The 20,764-nt window shown below is 44.6% G+C and overlaps 1 protein-coding gene across 3 annotated transcripts in view; it reads right to left on the bottom strand.

The window, feature by feature from the left end:
* Nucleotides 1-20,764, bottom strand: part of XPO6 (exportin 6) — a 115,534-nt gene that overhangs the window by 30,786 nt on the left and 63,984 nt on the right. For 2 of the 3 annotated variants that reach the window (XM_074965708.1, XM_074965706.1), the window contains exons 10-13: nucleotides 11,222-11,330; nucleotides 8,837-8,929; nucleotides 2,965-3,034; nucleotides 466-625 (exon numbers count right to left, since the gene is read on the bottom strand). In XM_074965708.1, coding sequence (XP_074821809.1) covers nucleotides 466-625; nucleotides 2,965-3,034; nucleotides 8,837-8,929; nucleotides 11,222-11,330 — 432 coding nt within the window. The remainder of the gene's footprint in view (nucleotides 1-465; nucleotides 626-2,964; nucleotides 3,035-8,836; nucleotides 8,930-11,221; nucleotides 11,331-20,764) is intronic. The other variant, XM_074965707.1, reaches the window with a different exon arrangement.

Raw genomic sequence — 20,764 nt, 5'->3', positions numbered from 1 at the left:
CCAGAATATACTTTATCATAACATGGCACTCAGCTAGACTGCACACTGACTAAATGTTCTTTCTCTCTCTCACACACACACACAGACACACTCATCTCACTCTAGATTGTCTAGCACAACAGGGACATTTAGACCAAGTTTGCTTGTGATGCAAGGGAATAGGTACAGTATTTCTGAATGTAAGCACAGGACTATGTATAAGCTGTGTTTAAACATATGCTTATTTGGGAGTTGAGAAGAGGCGTATTTAAAGGATTACAGGAGTATATTTGAGAAATTTAGCACTGGTGAAGCAATACCTCTGGCATTTGGTAGACTGGCATTCCAGTTACTCTGTTGCAGAAGGTAGTTTGTGTTTTTTGTTATTAATTGTGGGGGTGGCAGGCCTTAAAAGTCGTAAACAGTTCCTCTGCACTGGTGGAGGGATGGCAGCACTATTCCCTGATGCAGTAACCTTTTGCCTACCTCTCCACTACTGTAAGGGCATCGTTGAACCGGGCAGCAAAAACATCCCCAATAAAGTACTCGGCTAAACGGCCAACAGCCTGTAGCAGGGAGCTAAGGTCTCGTAGGGAGCAGTGCAAGCGTCGGCAGTCATTCTCTGCAGTGATATTCAGCCTCTGACCTGAAATGACATTGTGGTCCGTTAGCCATAAAGCAAGGCAAGATTCAAGTGTAAATGCTCTTTGGTTTGCTGTTAACCATTGATTAACATTCAGGCAGTTTGGAGTCTCTCTCTCTCTCTCTCTCTCCCCCCCCCTCAAATATTATAAAATTAAAGCACAAAGCACATGTAACCTATATCTGTAATAAATACAGCTCTTTCAGATGAGAAATCCAATTATGTAACTACAGGAAATGCAGCGTTTATGCTAACTTAATTACAAGCAGTCTCTTTAACTATCCCATGGGTCAGAGTTCAGCTCTGAGCACCATACAAATGATGGAAAGAATGAATAAAATAAGTTTAAATGGATGCTGTCAAATATAGTTTTTGCAGATAGATTTAAGTTCTCACTGCCCATCATTGTAATTCTCTTTAAAGAAGACTGAAAATAAAATTCCCCAGCCATTTTGCTTTGTTTGGATGAAAGTGTAGCTAACAGACGTCTTTTTTTAGTTACTGATTGACATTAAAAAAAATGAAGATCCCAGCTCTGGGAATAAGGTTGCTAGTTTGGCTCCCTCTGCTGTTTGTTTGTATAGCAACAGAGTACAAAAATTCCTAAAGGAACAAAAACAAAACCACATTTGTAACCTGGGTGAATTAAATTCAGAGGCAAACACAACGTGTGGCTAACCATCTACAGTCACAGCACCCAGATACATGCAATATACTGAATCCTGGAATTTTGTTTTCATAGACTAGGCTAACAATATGGATAATGTAGATGTTTATTTCTATTTTCCCAGTAGTACAGTGTCACCTAGCATGGGACACTCTGCTGGAAAATACATATTATAATGCACAGGCCTAAGGACAATGAGGACAGCTGAAGAATTTTCCTTGCTTTCCTTTCAATTGTTCAGATAAATGCATTAAAACATATTTTTTCACTCATGCCAATTTAGTCTCAGCACTGATGTTGAAATGTAGGAGCTATTTCCATCAAGATTGCAAGATGTGAAACTGCTAAAACAGGCACTTTATAGTGTGATTCTGAAGCTGTACTTGAGTCTAAGCTGTCTGCTCTGATCCATGCCCCTCTTAGATGAAAAGCCAGTTCCTGAACCAACTTCTGTTATACACCCTTGTCTATAAGCCTTCCATGAACGTGTGTAGTGACAGTTCTAGGTCGGAAGAGGCCATAAACCTGGGTGCAGAACATAATCCACAAATTGCTAATATCTGGCATGGTAAGCTTCTGGAGCCTTGTTTGTGCAATAAATCACTGTACTCTACGGACCCGTTGGGGCAGCCAGAGTACCAGAAAAAAAATACCTGGGAGCCAGGGCCAGAATTGTAACAGTTAAACAGCTTAGAAGTAATGAAGCCTGCCATCAGCATGCACTGCAGTGATTTACTGCATTTAAAATGTGCGTATTTTAATATATTAGGTGGTTTGTGTTCAGCTTCTCTGTGATGATATGGATAACATGTACGTCTTGTGATATTTAGCATACAGCAGATTCTTCTAACAGCCATGTCAGAAGGCTTAATGAAGTGATACATTCTAAAGGGTTAAAGACATGTGTCTAGCTAGTATAAATTGTACACCCCCCCAATTAAATCTCTCAACCAGTTAATATCCCCCCCACCCACCCTTTCCTCAGCTGTCAAACAGCTAGCCCACAAGGCGAGCTAACAGCCTGAAAGAGGGTCCTGTTTCTCTCTTCAGGATTAAACTCTTTTGGTAGGTTGGGAATAGTTTTATTCCTTCTTCCCACCAAGACACACAGGCTCTTCGAATGGCAGTTAGCAGAGAGTCACAAACTAGCCTAAATGCCACTGTCTCCTTGATCTTCTCATTCAAGTATTCGCAACTAATTTTCATTTAATCCTAAACAAAAATGCTTCCACATTCTGAGAGCTTGATGCTGAGCTTGATGCTGAGTTTAAGCCCAAACCAAATTAAAACGAGCCCTTTCTGAATGGAGTTTCCAGTGGAAAAGCTGACAGTCATTTAACTATATCAACCATGCTACATCTCTGTGCTCCCCACCAGTTTTCTTGTTTCAAGTACCAGAATCAATGAGAAAACATACCAATATAAACCATATCTCTAACCAGAAAGCAGATTCCTCAGAGAACAAACACCAAACTCATATTTCTGAATGCTGAGCCCTTATGCAGTGTGTGTAAGCATCCAGGTGTGAAGAATTTTAGGGTTAACCTCTAGAATATTGATGCTGAAGTAGTAATGGACAGTTTGACAGCAAGCAAGAGCTTAATGCATGAATATAACATTTTTACAGCTAAGTGTATAAAGAGCTGAGAAATGTAACACTGGAGAGTGGTATTACCTGTCCCTGAAGTGACCACAAACTGCTGTAGTCCCAGGTATACTTCCAAGTTATCCTGCAGAACTGGGAACTGGGAAAAAAAGGGACACAAAGGTGTGATTTTAATGTTAAAGCAGAGAGACTTAATGCTTCTCCATTACAATTAATTTGGGCCAGAGGACAATTACTTCCAATTTTCTCCTCCTCCTCCCCATAATTAGTCTTACAAAAGGCATTTGGAAGAAGGGAAGGATTGTAGGTTCTGGAGGATTTGATGCCCTAAGCTTTTCTATTCTAGACAGCTAGCATCAAAACCAGAAAGGTCCCTGTGTTAGAGAAATTCCTCAAGTAACAGTTGTCCTTTCCACATCAACACTGGTAGTCAATGCTGACATGACTGGCTACCTGAGAAGAGCAGTGGTGGTGCAGTACAGGATGTTGCTAGTCATTACTGAAATGCACATGCAGCCCTGCACGGGACCCTGAGTGAAAAGAAGGTGGGGTTGCAGATCAGGATTGAGGTGCACATGCAGGGATGGGTGTGGAAAACTTGCATTGCACCATCTACATCAGTTTGTCCTCTTTAAAACGGTTAAAAATGCCACCCCCAATATCTTCCACTGGAGAGAGAGGACAAAAAAGGTGGAGTCCAAGCATTTTCAGTCCTTCCTTGATGCAGCATATGGGGGAATGTTGCAGCCACTCTGCTAACAAGCTGCTAACTATAACACGAGTGGATGGATACCCACAAAGAAAGGAACCAAGGTAATGAACATCCTGTGTAAGAGGCTATCTCCGAGGCCAGGTATTCAGAGCATTGAACTCCCCCATAACACAAAAGTCATTGGCAAGCTGCATTACCAATTACTAGGAACGCTAACTTGCCAACGTGAAGGGAGATGCTTCACACAAAACACAGAGTGTAGGAAATATCTTGGCTGGTTCCCCAACAGACCATGTTACTCTAGAAGTGCATACTGTAGGACTATTCATATTTCCAGTGGCTAAGTCAACCCTAGCATATTCAGCTGGAACTCAAGATCTAGCTTTTCTAACAGATATATCTGGGAAGGGGGGGGGGAAGAGAGAGAGGCCCTTTTCCATTCCTTCTAACCTGGAATAATTCTCCTCTGATTCCTACAAGAAAGGACAGAGGTTTACGAACAAGAACTTTCTCCTGCTTTGAATGCAGTCAAAAGTACGCATGGCTAAGGCTGCAAGTCTGTCACGGATTCAGTGATTTCTGGGACCTCTGTGACTTCTGCAGCCACCAGTGCGACTGACCCCAGGGCTACCCAAGCCAGCCACATTGGCCATTGCTGGGGAAGTCTCGGGCTACTGTCCCCCCCTCCATTCCCCCAGCCCTACCCCCAGCGATGGTCCCGGGCCACCCTCTGCCCCAGAGCATCAGCAGTTCCCTGGTCCGCCCCCTGCTCCTCCTCCAAAGCATCCCTGGTGCCCTCCCTCTAGAACACCTCCAGCACCCCACCTCCAGAGCACCCAAGATTTAGCCAGGGGGTATATAGTACAAGTCATGGACAGGTCACAGACCATGAATTTTTGTTTACTGCCCTTGACCTGTCCACGACTTTTACCAAAAATACCCATGACTAAATCTTAGCCTTATGCATGGCTTATGCTAATATATAATAATAATAATAATATTATAATAATTTTAGCAGCTTAAGTCTTGGGACTTTATTGGCACTTCTCTTCTCTACACAAACCTAGATATCCCCTCTGTTGAAGTGTGGTCATTCACTCCCCAGTGCCAGACACCACATGCAGAACGTCCAACAGATTAGACACACGATGTACAGTCACTCAGCTTATTCTAAAGCAGTGGTTCCCAAACTTTAACAACCTGTGAACCCCTTTCACTAAAATGTCAAGCCTCTTGAACCCCCTCCTAAAAATGAATATTTCCAGGGATTTTCTCCTTTACCGGAGTATAAATTATAAAAGCAGTGATCTTGGAAATATAAAATTTATTTTTATATCATGCTTATTACACCCTATTTATTATTAATTATTATTCATCATTACAGTATTTTTATTACATTATGAAAACGGCAACACTGTTCCAAGATCTCACTTTCATAGCTTGTATCACCTTTGAATAAGCCTGTTATAAGACAAGGCTCCTGTGTTTCATCAAGGAGTATCAGATGTGAAACAGCATGAAGGTATTTAAGAAGCCAACTCAAAGAGTTCCTCCTACATACGCATTCAGGTCTTGAGCAGTCCAGGCACACAACACACGTTACACTACAAAGCTTAAACTTGTTCTTCATAATAATTTTAAAAACAATACTAGCTGCCTATTTAATTTTAAAAACAGCAAAAAATATCCACCTCCTTTTCCATTTCTTATAAGGAGCCTTGAAGTTTAAATCTCCTCAGTATGATAGATATGCTTGCTTTGATCTGCTTAGCTCTTGAAGTCCAGGGGCTCTGGGCTGCTGGTCCCATGCTCCCTAGGGACAACTCTGTCCACCATTAGGGAATTTTTTCCCAAGAACCCCCTGTAACATTTCGCGAACCCCAGTTTGGGAACCATTGTTCTAGAGTTAATTTCACTTACTGATTTGTGGGCTAAAGGCTGGTCACATGTTACAAGAGCATTTCACAGACTACTGTAACATGCGTATGAGATTCATTAAGTGTTTCTTGGTGTTATCTAATGTCCTAGAATGAACTGAGCAGGGCTCTAAGGAAAGATACTTGATACTGAAACAGGAGCTCATATGAAGGAACACAGCCACACGGTTAGAACTTTTTTTAAAAGTCCAATATTAACAACACAGAGAAAGGTTTTTTAAAACCATGTGTTCCTCACCAAATGCTGTTTGCTTTCTGCATTTCACCCTGCGCTTACAGTGAAAGGAAACGAGGCCCTTTCACTTTTGTTTGTAGTAAGGTTCACTAGCTGACTCATGCATTAACAATGTGCTGCAAACACCACAGGGGAACATTTCTATTCATACAAACAATTTTTCATTGGAATTAAACAGAAATCTTTCCATGACTTTTTAGCACTAGTCTTAGAAAAGATTTTCACAAACATGCTTTTGGGACTTGACAATGTCCCTTTAGATGAAATACCAGTATGTGTAACGATAAGACAAAGCAAGTGAGCTTCAGGCTCTTCTCCCAAACACAAGTTTTCTGCATTGCACGGAATGTGTTCCATGCCTTCAGATGTGTAGACAGCTCCATGACATAGCACAGTAGAGTAATGACACATTCTCAGGTGATCCTAGTGAATTCAGGTTTCAGAGTAACAGCCGTGTTAGTCTGTATTCGCAAAAAGAAAAGGAGTACTTGTGGCACCTTAGAGACTAACCAATTTATTTGAGCATAAGCTTTCGTGAGCTACAGCTCACTGCATCGGATGAGAGTGGTCAGTGACTGACCACTCTCATCCGATGCAGTGAGCTGTAGCTCACGAAAGCTTATGCTCAAATAAATTGGTTAGTCTCTAAGGTGCCACAAGTACTCCTTTTCTTTTTTCTAGTGAATTCAGACACCTTTTCTTCCCATCCAGAAAGAGCATTGAACAATACTAATTGTTATCCTTCTGACCCCAATAGTTTCATTCTCCAAGATTAGCAGCTTGAGAACCACTCTAACTGATTTTCTCCCACACAGCTACAAGAAAAGGCTATTTCACAGCACTGCCATCTTAATAAAGACCAAGATAGTGACATTTTCACAGACTGAGAAGACAAATTTTCAGTAGGGCTGTCAAGTGATTAAAAAGAATTAATCACGATTAATCACATTGTTAAACAATAATGGAATACCATTTATTTAAATATTTTTGGATATTTTCTACATTTTCAAAACATTCTTGATTTCAGTTATAACAGAATACAAAGTGTACAGTGCTCACTTTATATTTTTGATTACAAATATTTGCACTAAAAACAAAATAGTATTTCTCAATTCACTTCATACAAGTATTGTAGTGCAATCTCGATCATGAAAGTTGAACGTACAAATGTAAACTTATGTACAAAAAATAACTGCATTGAAAAATAAAACAATGTAAAACTTTAGAGCCTACAAGTCCACTCGGTCCTACTTCAGCCAATCACTCAGACAAACAAACTTGGTTACAATTTGCAGGAGATAATGCTGCCTGCTTGTTGTTTACAATGTCACCTGAAAGTGAGAACAGTCGTTTGCATGGCACTGTTTTAGCCAGCATCACAAGATATTTAAATGCTAGATGTGCTAAAGAGTCATATGTCCCTTCATGCTTCAGCCACCTTTCCAGGAAACATGCGTCCATGCTGATGACAGATTCTACTTGATAACAGTCCAAAGCAGTGCAGACCAACGCATGTTCTCTTTCATTATCTGAGTCCGATACCACCGGCAGAAGGTTGATTTTCTTTTTTGGTGGTTTGGGTTCTGTAGTTTTTGCATCGGAGTGTTGCTCTTTTAAGACTTCTGAAAGCATGCTCCACACCTCATCCCTCTCAGATTTTGGAAGGCACTTCAGATTCTTAAACCTTGGGTCAAGTGCTGTAGTTATCTTTAGAAATCTCACTTTGGCACCTTCTTTGCATTTTGTCAAATCTTCAGTGAAAGTGTTCTTAAAATGAACAACATGTGCTGGGTCATCATTTGAGACTGCTATAACATGTAATATATGGCAGAATGCAGGTAAAATAGCAAGGGACATACAGTTCTCCCCCAAGAAGTTCAGTCATGAATTTAATTAACGTATTTTTTTAACAAGCGTCATCAGCATGGAAGCATGTCCTCTGGAATGGTGGCCTAAGCATGAAGGGGCATATGAATGTTTAACATATCTGGCACATAAATACCTTGCAATGCCAGCTACAAAAGTGCCATGCAAATGCCTGTTCTCACTTTCAAGTGACATTGTATATAAGAAGCAAACAGCAGCAACTCTGTAAATGTAAACAAACTTGTTTGTCTTAGTGATTGGCTGAACAAGTAGGAGGACTGAGTGGACTTGTAGGCTCTAAAGTTTTACTTTTTTTTTTTTGAGAGCAGTTATGTAACAAAAAAACTCTACATTTGTAAGTTGCACTTTCATGATAAAGAGATTGCACTACAGTACTTGTATGAGGTGAATTAAAAAAACTATTTCTTTTATCATTTTTACAGTGCAAATATTTGTAATGAAAATAATATAAAGTGAGCACTGTGCACATTGTATTCTGTGTTGTATCAGAAATAAGTATATTTGAAAATGTAGAAAAACATCCCAAAATATTTAATAAATTTCAACTGGTATTCTATAGTTTAACAGCGCGATTAATCACGATTAATCTTTTCAAGTTAATCATGTGAGTTAACTGTGATTAATTGACAACCCTAATTTTCAGTATTTCTTGCTTCTGCCTCCCTGTGGTTTGCAGAGCCCCATCTCCTATGATCTTCATCTATGTACTGCCATGTATTTTAAGTTAACATTCCACCCTCCTGGGAACATCATCTCACCATTTGCCTTATGCGCAGCACCTCCACCTTATGGAAAGGCCAGGATGAATATGCTGAAGGTCACATCAGAGTGTGCAGCTCTGTCCCAGTTTTCACCTCTGGACTGATCCAAATTTCAAATGCCCCTGTACATTCAGTGAGTGAGGCACAAAAGTGTGCTCTGGCATGCTCTTCAAGATATGGTAGAAAACTTCTCAAAGCCCAGAAGAATATCTGAAGCTTTCCCCTTTTAAATTTATGGCCTGGATTTTACCAAGTTTTGAATCCAAAAGCACATCCCTGTGCCTCTTCTCCGTAAGCATTGCACAGCAACCTTCTACCAGTGTTTGTACAATAAAATCTTGAGAGCGGAGATCATGTCATATGGTGTAAAGCTGCTTCATCTCAGCTTCTCAGCAGAATGACTACTTACTAGTGTAGAGAAGGCATGAGTCGGCAGGAGCTCCATGACTTTTGCCACTACTTCTAGGCTCTGGCGTAAGTACCGCTGCCACTCAGTCTGCTGCTGTGTGGAGAAAGAACACCTCTTATTTCCCTCCAAGCGGAAACAGCTGATCTATATTTAACAAGCTGGTAGGCCGTAAGTACTTGAGAAATGATTAACCTGTATCTACCAGGGTTTAGCTTCTGTCTGAACATCTGAGAATTGAAACAATACAGTTTATAGAAGTTTCCTACTTTGTCAGCAATCTGAGCTGGAGTCAAGATTTGCAAGTTTTCATTGACAAATGCTGTTGTTAACTATGCTAAGTAATTGTGCATCCAGGTCATATCACTTTCTGGCCTTCTAGTAATTGGGGTGTCCTTTATTAGTCTGTATGCTCTTACCCTGGAACGCAACAGTGTTATTCTACAGCACATTTTCAAACACTGTCTTCCATTTAAACATGCCCTCCCTTGATAAAAGGACCAATATCAAATAAGGACTAAGTGTCTGCATGTGTAATATGACAACAGTGTCCCAAATCAAAGAACCAATTTCTGCCTTGATCTAAAAAAAGGGTGTATTTTAAAAACACAAAGAGGAACTAAACCCAACTCCTACAAACAATGGTTATTGCAGAAGTATACATAAGATCAGTTTCTCTATAGCAAAATTGACTGACTGTACTCTAACAGCCTGGTTTCCCTCTGCGACAAGCCCACAATTTGTTTTACTTTTCACAGCCTCTTTACCCAACCCAGCCATATCATTAAGGACCAGCTTACTCATCACTCTAAATCATCATCTAGACTCACTACAGCTACCACGTCACTTCAGAGAAGAAAAACCATATGCAAATGACAGGTTTCAGAGTAACAGCCATGTTACTCTGTATTCCCAAAAAGAAAAGGAGTACTTGTGGCACCTTAGAGACTAACCAATTTATTTGAGCATAAGCTTTTGTGAGCTACAGCTCACTTCATCAGATGCATACTGTGGAAAATACAGAAGATGTTTTTATACACACAAATCATGAAAAAATGGGTGTTAACCACTACTAAAGGTTTTCTCTCCCCCCACCCCACTCTCCTATTGGTAACAGCTTATGTAAAGTGATCACTCTCCTTACAATGTGTATGATAATCAAGGTGGGCCATTTCCAGCACAAATCCAGGGTTTAACAAGAACGTCTGAGGAACAGTGGCTGATTAAGATGCAGGATTGCAAACCCCAAGCACTTGAAAAATCATGAGTTGGGCTAAAAAAAACCCTACAAGATTTTTTAAAAAGTCACCTACTACAGGACAGGCCTAACAAAGAAAATAACAGAACGCCACTAGCCGTCACCTTCAGCCCCCAACTAAAACCCCTCCAACGCATTATCAGGGATCTACAACCTATCCTGAAGCATGACCCAACACTCTCACAAATCTTGGGAGACAGGCCAGTCCTTGCCTACAGGCAGCCCCCCAACCTGAAGCGAATACTCACCAGCAACCACATACCACACAACAGAACCACTAACCCAGGAACCTATCCTTGCAACAAAGCCCGTTGCCAACTGTGCCCACATATCTATTCAGGAGACACCATCACAGGGCCTAATAACATCAGCCACACTATCAGAGGCTCGTTCATCTGCACATCTACCAATGTGATATATGCCATCATGTGCCAGCAATGCCCCTCTGCCATGTACATTGGGCAAACTGGACAGTCTCTATATAAAAGAATAAATGGACACAAATCAGATGTCAAGAATTATAACATTCATAAACCAGTCGGAGAACACTTCAATCTCTCTGGTCACTCGATTACAGACATGAAAGTTGCGATATTACAACAGAAAAACTTCAAATCCAGACTCCAGCGAGAGACTGCTGAATTGGAATTCATTTGCAAATTGGATACAATTAACTTAGGCTTGAATAGAGACTGGGAGTGGCTAAGTCATTATGCAAGGTAACCTATTTCCCCTCGTTTTCCTAACCCCCCCCTTCCTCAGACGTTCTTGTTAAACCCTGGATTTGTGCTGGAAATGGCCCACCTTGATTATCATACACATTGTAAGGAAAGTGATCACTTTACATAAGCTATTACCAGCAGGAGAGTGGGGTGAGGGGAGAGAAAACCTTTAGTAGTGATTAACACCCATTTTTTCATGATTTGTGTTTATAAAAACATCTTCTGTATTTTCCACAGTATGCATCCGATGAAGTGAGCTGTAGCTCACAAAAGCTTATGCTCAAATAAACTGGTTAGTCTCTAAGGTGCCACAAGTAGATCCTGGAAGGAAGTTTCAGAGGTACTCAGTACAACCCAGCAGTTTAGTGTCTAGGTATGCAGTTTTCCTACCAAGTCTCGGTTTCTTACATCGTCATCTAGAGTCTCGTCATCCAGTTCCTCCAATTGTGCCTGGTTGTACCTGAATTGTATTCGATTCAAAACCTCTGTGAGCAGTAGAACCAAGGCGTCTTCGTACCTGCCATAAGAAAAAGCACAAGATTGAGGAAAGGGAATTCTTGCAGAATACTCTTGCGAACCCTCCCCCCCTTCCAGTGAGGAGCAGTGGTAGGTCCTGTATCAGCTTAGGGCAAACTTTTGCATCTCAGGACCTACAACTCTGCCTTACAGACTTGTTTGCTGGGGAGACACCAGACAGCCACAGCAGTGTTAAATTGTAAACAGCTTTTCTAAACGGAAGTATGTGCCATAGGACGATGCAGAGAAACTGCACTAAGAACCGATAACCCACTCAACTTTGAAAGCTAGACAGGAAACTAACAGCAATAGAGGGAGCTGAAGAGAAAGAAGATCCGTAAGACAGCGAAGCACGACAGAACAGGCTTTAAATGAATGGTCTCCTTTTGAAAGAACTTGCTACTAATTATGTGGCTCCTGCTTGCTAGTAGCCATTTAACTGTGCCTCTTTCAAGGAGTGGACAGTGCTTTTAAATCATAGAAGATTAGCGCTGGAAGAGACCTCAGGAGGTCATCTAGTCCAACCCCCTGCTCAAAGCAGGACCAACACCAACTAAATCACCCCAGGCAAGGTTTTGTCAAGCCGGGTCTTAAAAACCTCTAACGATGGAGAGTCTACCACCTCCCTAGGTAGCCCATTCCAGTGCTTCACCACCCTCCTAGTGAAATATCGAATATCCAGCGGAGGTCTAATATCCAACGTAGACCTGCAAAGATGGGTTATACCAATGATCAAGTTCTGCTTCTTGCTACTAAAAAGCCAAGCAGAGATGCCAACCACAGTTATCAAAATCCTATAATACAGATAGGCAACCAATTAAATAACTTCAAAACTGCAACACCACTTGCTCTGACCACATTATTCTGATTAACCTTTGTCCAAGGTAGAGAACAACTTGTATAAACGGGTGGGGTGGGAAAACCAATCCTCAAGTCTTAGCTATACAGCAAAGGTTCAGATAATTAGAAGGATTGTGGGCCACTTAGAAACGGTTTAAACTAGAAGGTCATCCCCAGAGTACTTATGTCTTCCAGTGCCTTCACATGGTTTAGGCTAAGATTTTCAAACACGTAAGTGCCTATCTTTAGGCATCTAAATAAGTGGCCTGATTTTCTTACGTGCTTAGTGCCTTGTAGCTCCCACTGATGTCGGACTTGTTTTGCTGTTTTGAAGTTGACCAGTTATTGTCCAAGAAGAAAAAGTCATGATAATTCTTTCACCCCTACTATAGCACTACTGCCAGCAACAGATTTGATTTACTCTCAAGGTATTTGCAATGTAGCATACAAAAGTCAAAAGAGTTTTTTCCCCACACAATCAACCATGAGTAATGCCAAATTGCAAAATCAACACAGAACAGCCCTGGGCTTGAACATAGCCAGCAGCCACCAGTAGTGACACAGGACTGTCAAGTTGCTCTGGAGACCCAACGTTTCCTACCATCCTTTTAGAAAACAACTGCTTTGAAGAATGTCTCAGGTCATGTCTTTCTCCAGAAAAGAGCAGGTTGGAAAGCTAGGAATTTCTCTATCCTAGTAACAAGAAGAATCAGAGCATAGTGCAATGTAAGGGACAGTCCAGCCAGCTGTGCCCCTAATGGAGCAGCCAGATGTTTTCACTGAAGGATTACTATACTACTGGCGTGTTACTGAAAAAAAATGATGTAAAGTTGGATTTGGTAATTTGTATGTTATGCTACTGGATAAAATGTAAAATTCATAAACCACAGGGAACAGGAAGTTTCACATGCTGTTCCTGTGGTGTAACCACACCTACATCATCAAATTAAGACACAAACACTTCTACAACAGTCTGCCTATTTGATAGAGCCATAGAAGCTTTAGCTAAAAACAGGCACCTTTGCAGAAAGAGCAATACAAGTTTAGGCAGCTCATAGCATTTCTGATCAAAGAAAGATGCTCTATCTCCAACAAAAGAAGCTAATATTGTTCTGAGTTTTTCCTATATCACAAAAAATGAATATATATAACTAGGCAAGGCATATGCCCGTGATCACTGTGGGAAAAGAGGGAGAAGAGTGACGAACAGTGAAAATTCGGCATAATTGTGTGCACCTTGGTGAACAGTTTATTGAGACTGGACTAGCAAGCTCTCACACCTGAACGCATCTGAAAAATCCAATAAAGCAACTCCCAGGGCTGAACAGACACGGGCTGGTTGGGTTAGCTAGTTTTGCACTTGTTCCTGTCTGAATGTCAGAATGTCTTTTTTGGCAACACATCAGTTATTTATATTTAGCATGCTCACTGGGAAAAGACGGTTACCTATCTTTTTGTAACGGTTGTTCTTCGAGATGTGTTGTTCACATCCATTCCAATTAGGTGTGCATGCACCGTGTGCATGGACGTCGGAAACTTTTCCCCTTAGCAGCTCCGATCGGGACGGCAGGGGAATCCCTAGAGTGGCACCCTCATGGCGGTGTATATATTACCCTGCCGGCCTGACCCCGCTTCAGTTCCTTCTTGCCGTTGACTCCGACAGAGGGGAAGGGGGGGTGGGTATTATAATGGACGTGAACACCACATCTCGAAGAACAGTCACAAAAATGTAGGTAACCGTCTTTTCTTCGAGTGATTGTTCACGTCCATTCCAATTATGTGACTTCCAAGCTTACCACTGGAGGAGGGTAGGAGTCATGGAACAATTGACTGAAGAACAGCTCTGCCGACTGCCGCATCATCTCTGGCCTGTTGGTTAACAGCATAGTGGGCTGTAAACATGTGCACTGAAGACCAGGTGGCTGCTTTACAAATCTCATGGATAGCAACCTGAGCCAGAAAGGCTGTCTAAGATGCTTGTGCTCTGGTTGAATGGGCTGCAATTGCTGGGGCTGGGACCTTGGCCAACTCATTGCATTTGCATGTGCTGTCTGCGATCCAGGACGATATGCATTGCACATAGACAGGAAGACCCTTTATTCTGTCAGCTATGGCAATGAACAATTGGGTCGACTTGCGGAAAGGTTTTGTTCGCTCTATGTAGAATACCAGGGCTCTCTGGATATCCAGTGTGTGTAGGCTGTGGTGTCTCGGACTCTTGTGGGGTTTTGGAAAGAACACCGGTAAGCAAATGTCCTGACCCATGTGGAACTGGGAGACCACCTTGGGGAGAAATTTAGGATGTGGTCTAAGCTGCACATTGTCCCTATGAAAAACTGTGTAAGGCGGTTCAGTGGTGAGGGCTCTCAGCTCGGACACCCTCCTTGCCAATGTAATGGCCATCAGGAACACCACCTTCCAAGAAAGGTAGAGGAGGGAGCAAGTGACCAGGGGCTCAAATGGTGGGCTCATGAGTTTGGAGAGGACAAAGTTTAATTTCCAGATTGGGATAGGTGGGCAAGAAATACGGGAACAACCTCTCCAGACCTTTGAGGAATCGCCCCACCATGGGATTAAAAAATACCGAGCACCCAGACTCCCCTGGTTGGAAAGCTGAAATGGCTGCCAGGTGTACTCTGATGGAGGAAGGGGATAGACCCGGATGCTTAGGGTGTAGGAGATATTCTAGAATAACTGGGATGGTAGCCTGGAGCAGCTGAAGATGCTTGGGTTCATACCAACAGGAAAACCTTTTCCATTTCGCGAGGTAGGTAGCCCTAGTGGAAGGTTTCCTACTGCCGAGGAGAATCTGTCTTACCAACAGAGCACTGGCTCTCCATGGAATTTAGCAGCAGAGCTTCCACGCCATGAGATGCAGAGATTGCATGTTCGGGTGAAGGAGGCGCCCATGGTCCTGCGTGATCAGATCTCAGTGGAGGGGCAGGGCAATCGGGGCGTCTACGGACAGCTCTAATAGGGTTGTATACCAATGCTGTTGGGGCCAAGACTGGACGACCATGATTACCGTCGCCCTGTCTCTGTGAATTTTGAGGAGGACCCGGTGGACAAGCGGGATAGGAGGGAAGGCATACCCCGCCCCATGGTATTAACCCCACTTCTGGAAGACTGACTGTCTGATGTCCGACCTGATTGACGACTCGTGCATGTGGTAAGACCTGCTGAGGCAATCCGCAAGCTCGTTCTGCACTCCTGGAAGGTAGGATACTTCAGCTGAATGGATCGGGCTATACAGAAGTCCCAGAGAAGAAGAGCCTCGCGGCAGAGAGGTGAGGAGCGGGCTGCGTCGTTTGTTTATATAGAACATGGCAGTGGTGTTGTCTGTCAGGACTGTCATGCTGTGACCTTGTAAAGTGGCATGAAAGGTTTGGCAGGCCAGACGAACCGCCCTGAGCTCCTTCAGGTTGATACGGAGAGGTATCTCGACCCTCGACCACAAGCCTTGTGTCCTCAGGTCCTCTATGTGTGTGCTCCAGCCCAGATCTGACGCGTCTGTTACGAACTTCAGAGAAGGTTGGGGCTTGGCAAAGAGGACCCCTGCACAGACCACTGGTTGGTCCAGCCACCAGCGCAAGGATTGTAGCACTTGTGCCGGGATAGTCACCACGAGGTCCAGGGGGTCTCTGTAGGGATGGTAAGACAGTGCGAGCCACGCTTGTAAGGGTCTGAGTCTCAGTTGGGCATGCTTGACCACATATGTGCATGCTGCCATATGTCCTATTAGCTATAGGCAACACCTGACTATGGTAGTGGGATACCGAAGCACTGAATTTACAATCTGCTCTATGGCTTGGCATCTGGGCCCTGGAAGGCTCGCTTTTGCCTGTACCGAGTCCAGGACTACCCCATAAACTCTAACCTTTGGGTGGGTATGAGAGAAGATTTGGGCACACTGAGGAGGAGCCCCAGTCTGTGAAACGTGTCCATGACCATCGTCATGTGGGGCTGGACCTCATCCCTGGAACGACCTGTGAGAAGCCAGTCGTCGGGGTACGGGTACACTCGAACCTGCCATTTCTGCAGGAAGGCTGCCACCACCAACATGCATTTCGTGATGACTCAGGGGGCTGTGGTCAGGCCAAACGGGAGAACCGTGAACTGGTAGCGATGTTGGTTTATGACAAACCAGAGGAAGCGTCGGTGTGCTGGATGAATAGCGATATGAAAGTATGCGTCCTTCATGTCAAGGGCAGCGTACCAATCCCCCGGATTCAAAGAGGAAATAATAATGCTCAGGGAGACCATGCGGAACTGGAGCTTGACCGTAAATTTGTTGTGTCCGCGAAGGTCTAAAATGGGTCGAAGACCCCCCTTTGCCTTGGGGATTAGAAAGTAACGGGAGTAAAACTTTTCCCCTTAGCTCCTGCGGAACCTCCTCCTCAGCACCTATCTTGAGGAGCGAACAAACCTCCTGCAGAAGGAGTTGCTCGTGAGAGGGGTCCCTAAAGAGGGACGGGGAAGTTGGGTGGGAGGCAGGGGAGGAGGAAAACTGGAGAGAGTATCCCTCCTGTACTGTGTGTTAAGACCCATTGGTCCGATGTTATATGGGACCACGCATGGTAGAAGTGGGATAATCAGTTTAAAACCATGGGGATGGATCTGGGAACTGGGCTGGTACACTGTCCTCAGGCGTGCCTTCAAAACCCTTGCTTGTTTCTGGGTTGGGGCTTATTCTGGCCCTGGTTAGGTGTGTTGCTCTGTCTGTGCCTGTTATTTCTGCCCCGCCTGCGATATGGCTCCTGCCTGGGTCGGGGTTGATATTGCCTCTGCTGCGGAGGCTGAGGCCTGAAGGGCTTTTCTCTGGGTTGCCGGCACATGCATTCCTAGTGACTTCAGGGTGGCCCTAGAATCCTTAAGGCCATGCAGCCTGGAGTCAGTCTGCTCCAAAAAAAGGCCCGAACCCTCAAAAGGAAGGTCTTGGAGGGTATTTTGGACCTCTGGAGGAAGGCCCAATGCCTGGAGCCACGCTGTGCGTCGCATGACTATCCCCGAGGCAATGGTTCTGGCCGTAGACTCCGCTGAATCGAGGGAGGCTTGTAAGGAAGTCTTAGCCACAGCCTTCCCTTCCTCCATTAAAGTTACAAACTCAGAGTGAGAGTCCTGGGGCAGGCGATCCTTAAAACTTGGACACTGCCCTCCAAGACAGGTTTCAGAGTAGCAGCCGTGTTAGTCTGTATTCGCAAAAAGAAAAGGAGTACTAGTGGCACCTTAGAGACTAACCAATTTATTTGAGCATAAGCTTTCTTCAGCTCATCCGATGAAGTGAGCTGTAGCTCACGAAAGCTTATGCTCAAATAAATTGGTTAGTCTCTAAGGTGCCCCTAGTACTCCTTTTCTTTTTGCCCTCCAAGAGTTGAAGTTGTGTCTACTGAGGATCGCCTGCTGGTTGGCTATACGTAGCTGGAGGCCCCTGGAGGAGGAGACCTTTCTAGCAAAGAGGTCCAAATGCTTAGCTTCCTTGGCCTTTGAGGCAGAGGCTTGTTGGCCATGTCGTTCCCTTTCGTTGACTGCTGAAATGACTAGGGAACAGGGAGTCGGATGGCAGAACAGGAACTCGTAGCCCTTGGAAGGGGCAAAGTATTTCCTTTCTACCCCCCCGGCTGTCAGCGTGATGGAGGCCAGGGTCTGCCATACAGAGTGGTAATTCGACTGTATGGTCTTTATGAGAGGGAGCGCGACACTGGAGGGACCACTGGGAGCCAGGATGTCCGCCATTGGATCCTCCTGCTCGACTGTTTCTTCCGCCTGAAGGCCCATATTGAGGGCGATGTTGAGCAGCTCCTGGTGAACCCTGTGGTCTACTGGTGGCGGTCCTGAGACTGACGTGAGGTGCTGTTGGTTGTCCTCCTCTAGACCTTTCTGCATGTCCCCATAGACCTGGGTCACTTCAGGGCCCTGGAGGGCTGACACCTCTCCAGGTGTTGCAGAGCTTGGCGCTGCCTCGGGTATTGGGCCTGGGGGCACTGGTTGCTCTTGTGGGTCCAGGGGTGGCCTAGAGAAAGCGGCCTCCCTTGTCCTTGATTGGTGCCTGTGTGGTGACCTGGAATGGCGTCACAGATTGTCCAGACCTAGAGGCTCTGGAGGAGATGCCCTGTTGCTGGTGGTAGGCCCATGGGGTCCAGAAGGGCCACTGACCTGGAGGGGGCCATTGTGGCTGCCAGGCTGGTTGGGATTCTCTGCTAGCTATTGCTCTATGTCTACTATAGCTAGAGAGATCAGAATTGGCCTCGGATCCAGAGGATGCTGACTGAGAGGACCATGGCAGTGCTGAATGTTGAGTGGTCGCAGGGTGCCGGGGAGCAGTGCCTGGCTGGCCGGGACCGCAAACGGTACCGGGAATCTCGGGATCGGTGTCTCACACTCGGTGCCATCAGTGCTGTACTCCGATGCTGGGTGACCAATGGTGTCGGGGACCGGCGTGCAGTCGCCACTGGCTGGTTCGCTCCGATGCCGTAACCTTATGCTTGGTTGTAGGTGCCGGGGAATAATAGGATGCCAAACTCAACCGGGAGCGGTGCCATGAGCAGCGCCGAGAAGGTAACCTCGAGTGGCGCACCATTGCCGGCTTCCCTCTGGACGGCACATTTCTAGGTGGTGCCGAAGGCTTCTCCCTGCATGGGAGGGGGCTTGGCGCCGACAACTCAATGAGGTCTTTTGCTACCTCAAAAGTGTCAGGTGGGGAGAGGTGTTCGAGGATCTCCTCCAGCCCGATGTCAGCACGGAATCCACAGGGTACCGGACTCAATGGGGCCTGTGGCACCAGAGTCGACGGTGCCAGTTCTTGGCTCGGGTCCGCAATGTGTCTTTGCATGCCGGGAGTATCTTTGAGCGGCTTAGTAGCTCTATGGGGAGAGCGCCCTCTTTCCCCTTGCTTGTGCCGCTTAGTCAGTGCCGGAGAAGTGGATCAATGCTGAAGTTGGTCATCCCGTCTCGGTGCTGATGATTTGTGGTGCCGGTTCACACATGGACACCGGGGCACCTCGTACCGAGGAAGCCAGTGAGTCAGAGGCTGGTGGTTGTAACACAGACTCCATGAGCAACTGCTTAAGGCGAAAGTCTCCTCCTTTCTTGGTGTGCGGCTTAAAGGCCTTGCAGATCTTGCAGTGCTCTGCCTGATGAGACTCTCCGAGACACCGGAGACAGGAGTTGTGGGGGTTGCTGTTGGGCATAGACTTGTGGCATGTGGCGCAAGCTTTGAAACCCTGGGCTTGCGGCATGCCCTGCAGCCCAAGGTTGGTGCTGGAACTAGCTTCCAGACACCTGAAACAATGGATTTCTAGCTAACTGATAACTATCTACGAAAAGCTAAGGGATAACTCGCAAGCGAGAGAGAGAAACATTCCAACACCGCCACGGACAGTAAGAAGGAACTGAAGGGGGGTCAGGCCGGCAGGGTAATATATACATTGCCATGAGGGCGCCACTCTAGGGGGCTCCCCTGCCATCCCGAAGGGAGCTGCTAAGGGACAAAGTTTCCAACATCCATGCACGCGGCGCGCGCGCACCTAATTGGAATGGACATGAACAATCACTTGAAGAAAGGAAGGTTCTTCTTGTAGTTAGCACAGACCATAACATGTAGCGGAGAGTTTTAAATCTGCCTACTTTGAATACAGGTCTCCCTTGTCCCCATGCTAAGCAGTTTTAAGACGCTAGCGGAGATATTTGCTCAGAGCTGCCAAAATAGCGGGAGCAAAGGGATCTATGAAACAGGGGCTGAACTCTCTGCTTTAAGCATAAGCAGATAAGCAGCCAAAGACGAGAAACTGTTAACTTTATCTTACCTGATGCATTGTGTTATAGGTTCAATTCCCTTACACCCATGGTGCTATTAAGGCATTTCTCTTAATAGAGAAACATTCACCAGGTAACTTTGTTTTTAAAATCCATAAACCATAAAACTTGCTGATTCATTAATGGTAACATTCTTTAGCTATATTCTTGGTCTAGTATATGGGTTACAGCTAGGCATATGACTGAGCTTTTTTGACTTTTTGTCAGAAAATGTTATAATCACAGATTGTCATCAACAAAATTTTGCTTTTTTCTGGTTTCTACGGTTATGCATATGTATATTAAGTCATTCAACAAACATACCATGTATTTTTAACCTTCTTTTAGCCTGATCTGAAAACAGGTCTTCAAAATCACGTTTTTAATAGCCACTTTATTATAGGCTCACTTAAAAAATATATTAAGTCAAGAATCCCACTAAAAGAAATAATTTGGACACCAAACATCTGTCAACTGTTTGATAGTGAATGATGTTCACTGCCTCATACTTCAGCAGCAACACAATACAGTGGTGGTAACATTCTCATCACGAAGCATTTTAGACAATGGAAATTCAGTGTTTTCTGTACTTCCACCCAACTTTCCCTTGAATGAAAATACAACTGAGAAACAGTGCCCCACAGGGTCAGATGTTCGGAGTCCCATTGCCTGAACATTCTGACCACATAAAGGCTTTGAGTTAGGATCACCTTTGAAGAGCATGGCACTTAAAGCTGTAAGTGACTGGGCAACAAAACGGCAGATGAAATTCAATGTTGATAAATGCAAAGTAATGCACACTGG

This window comes from Natator depressus, chromosome 10 (genome assembly GCF_965152275.1).
Source record: "Natator depressus isolate rNatDep1 chromosome 10, rNatDep2.hap1, whole genome shotgun sequence".
Lineage (NCBI taxonomy): Eukaryota > Metazoa > Chordata > Testudines > Cheloniidae > Natator > Natator depressus.
This window is presented reverse-complemented; position numbering and strand designations above follow the sequence as displayed.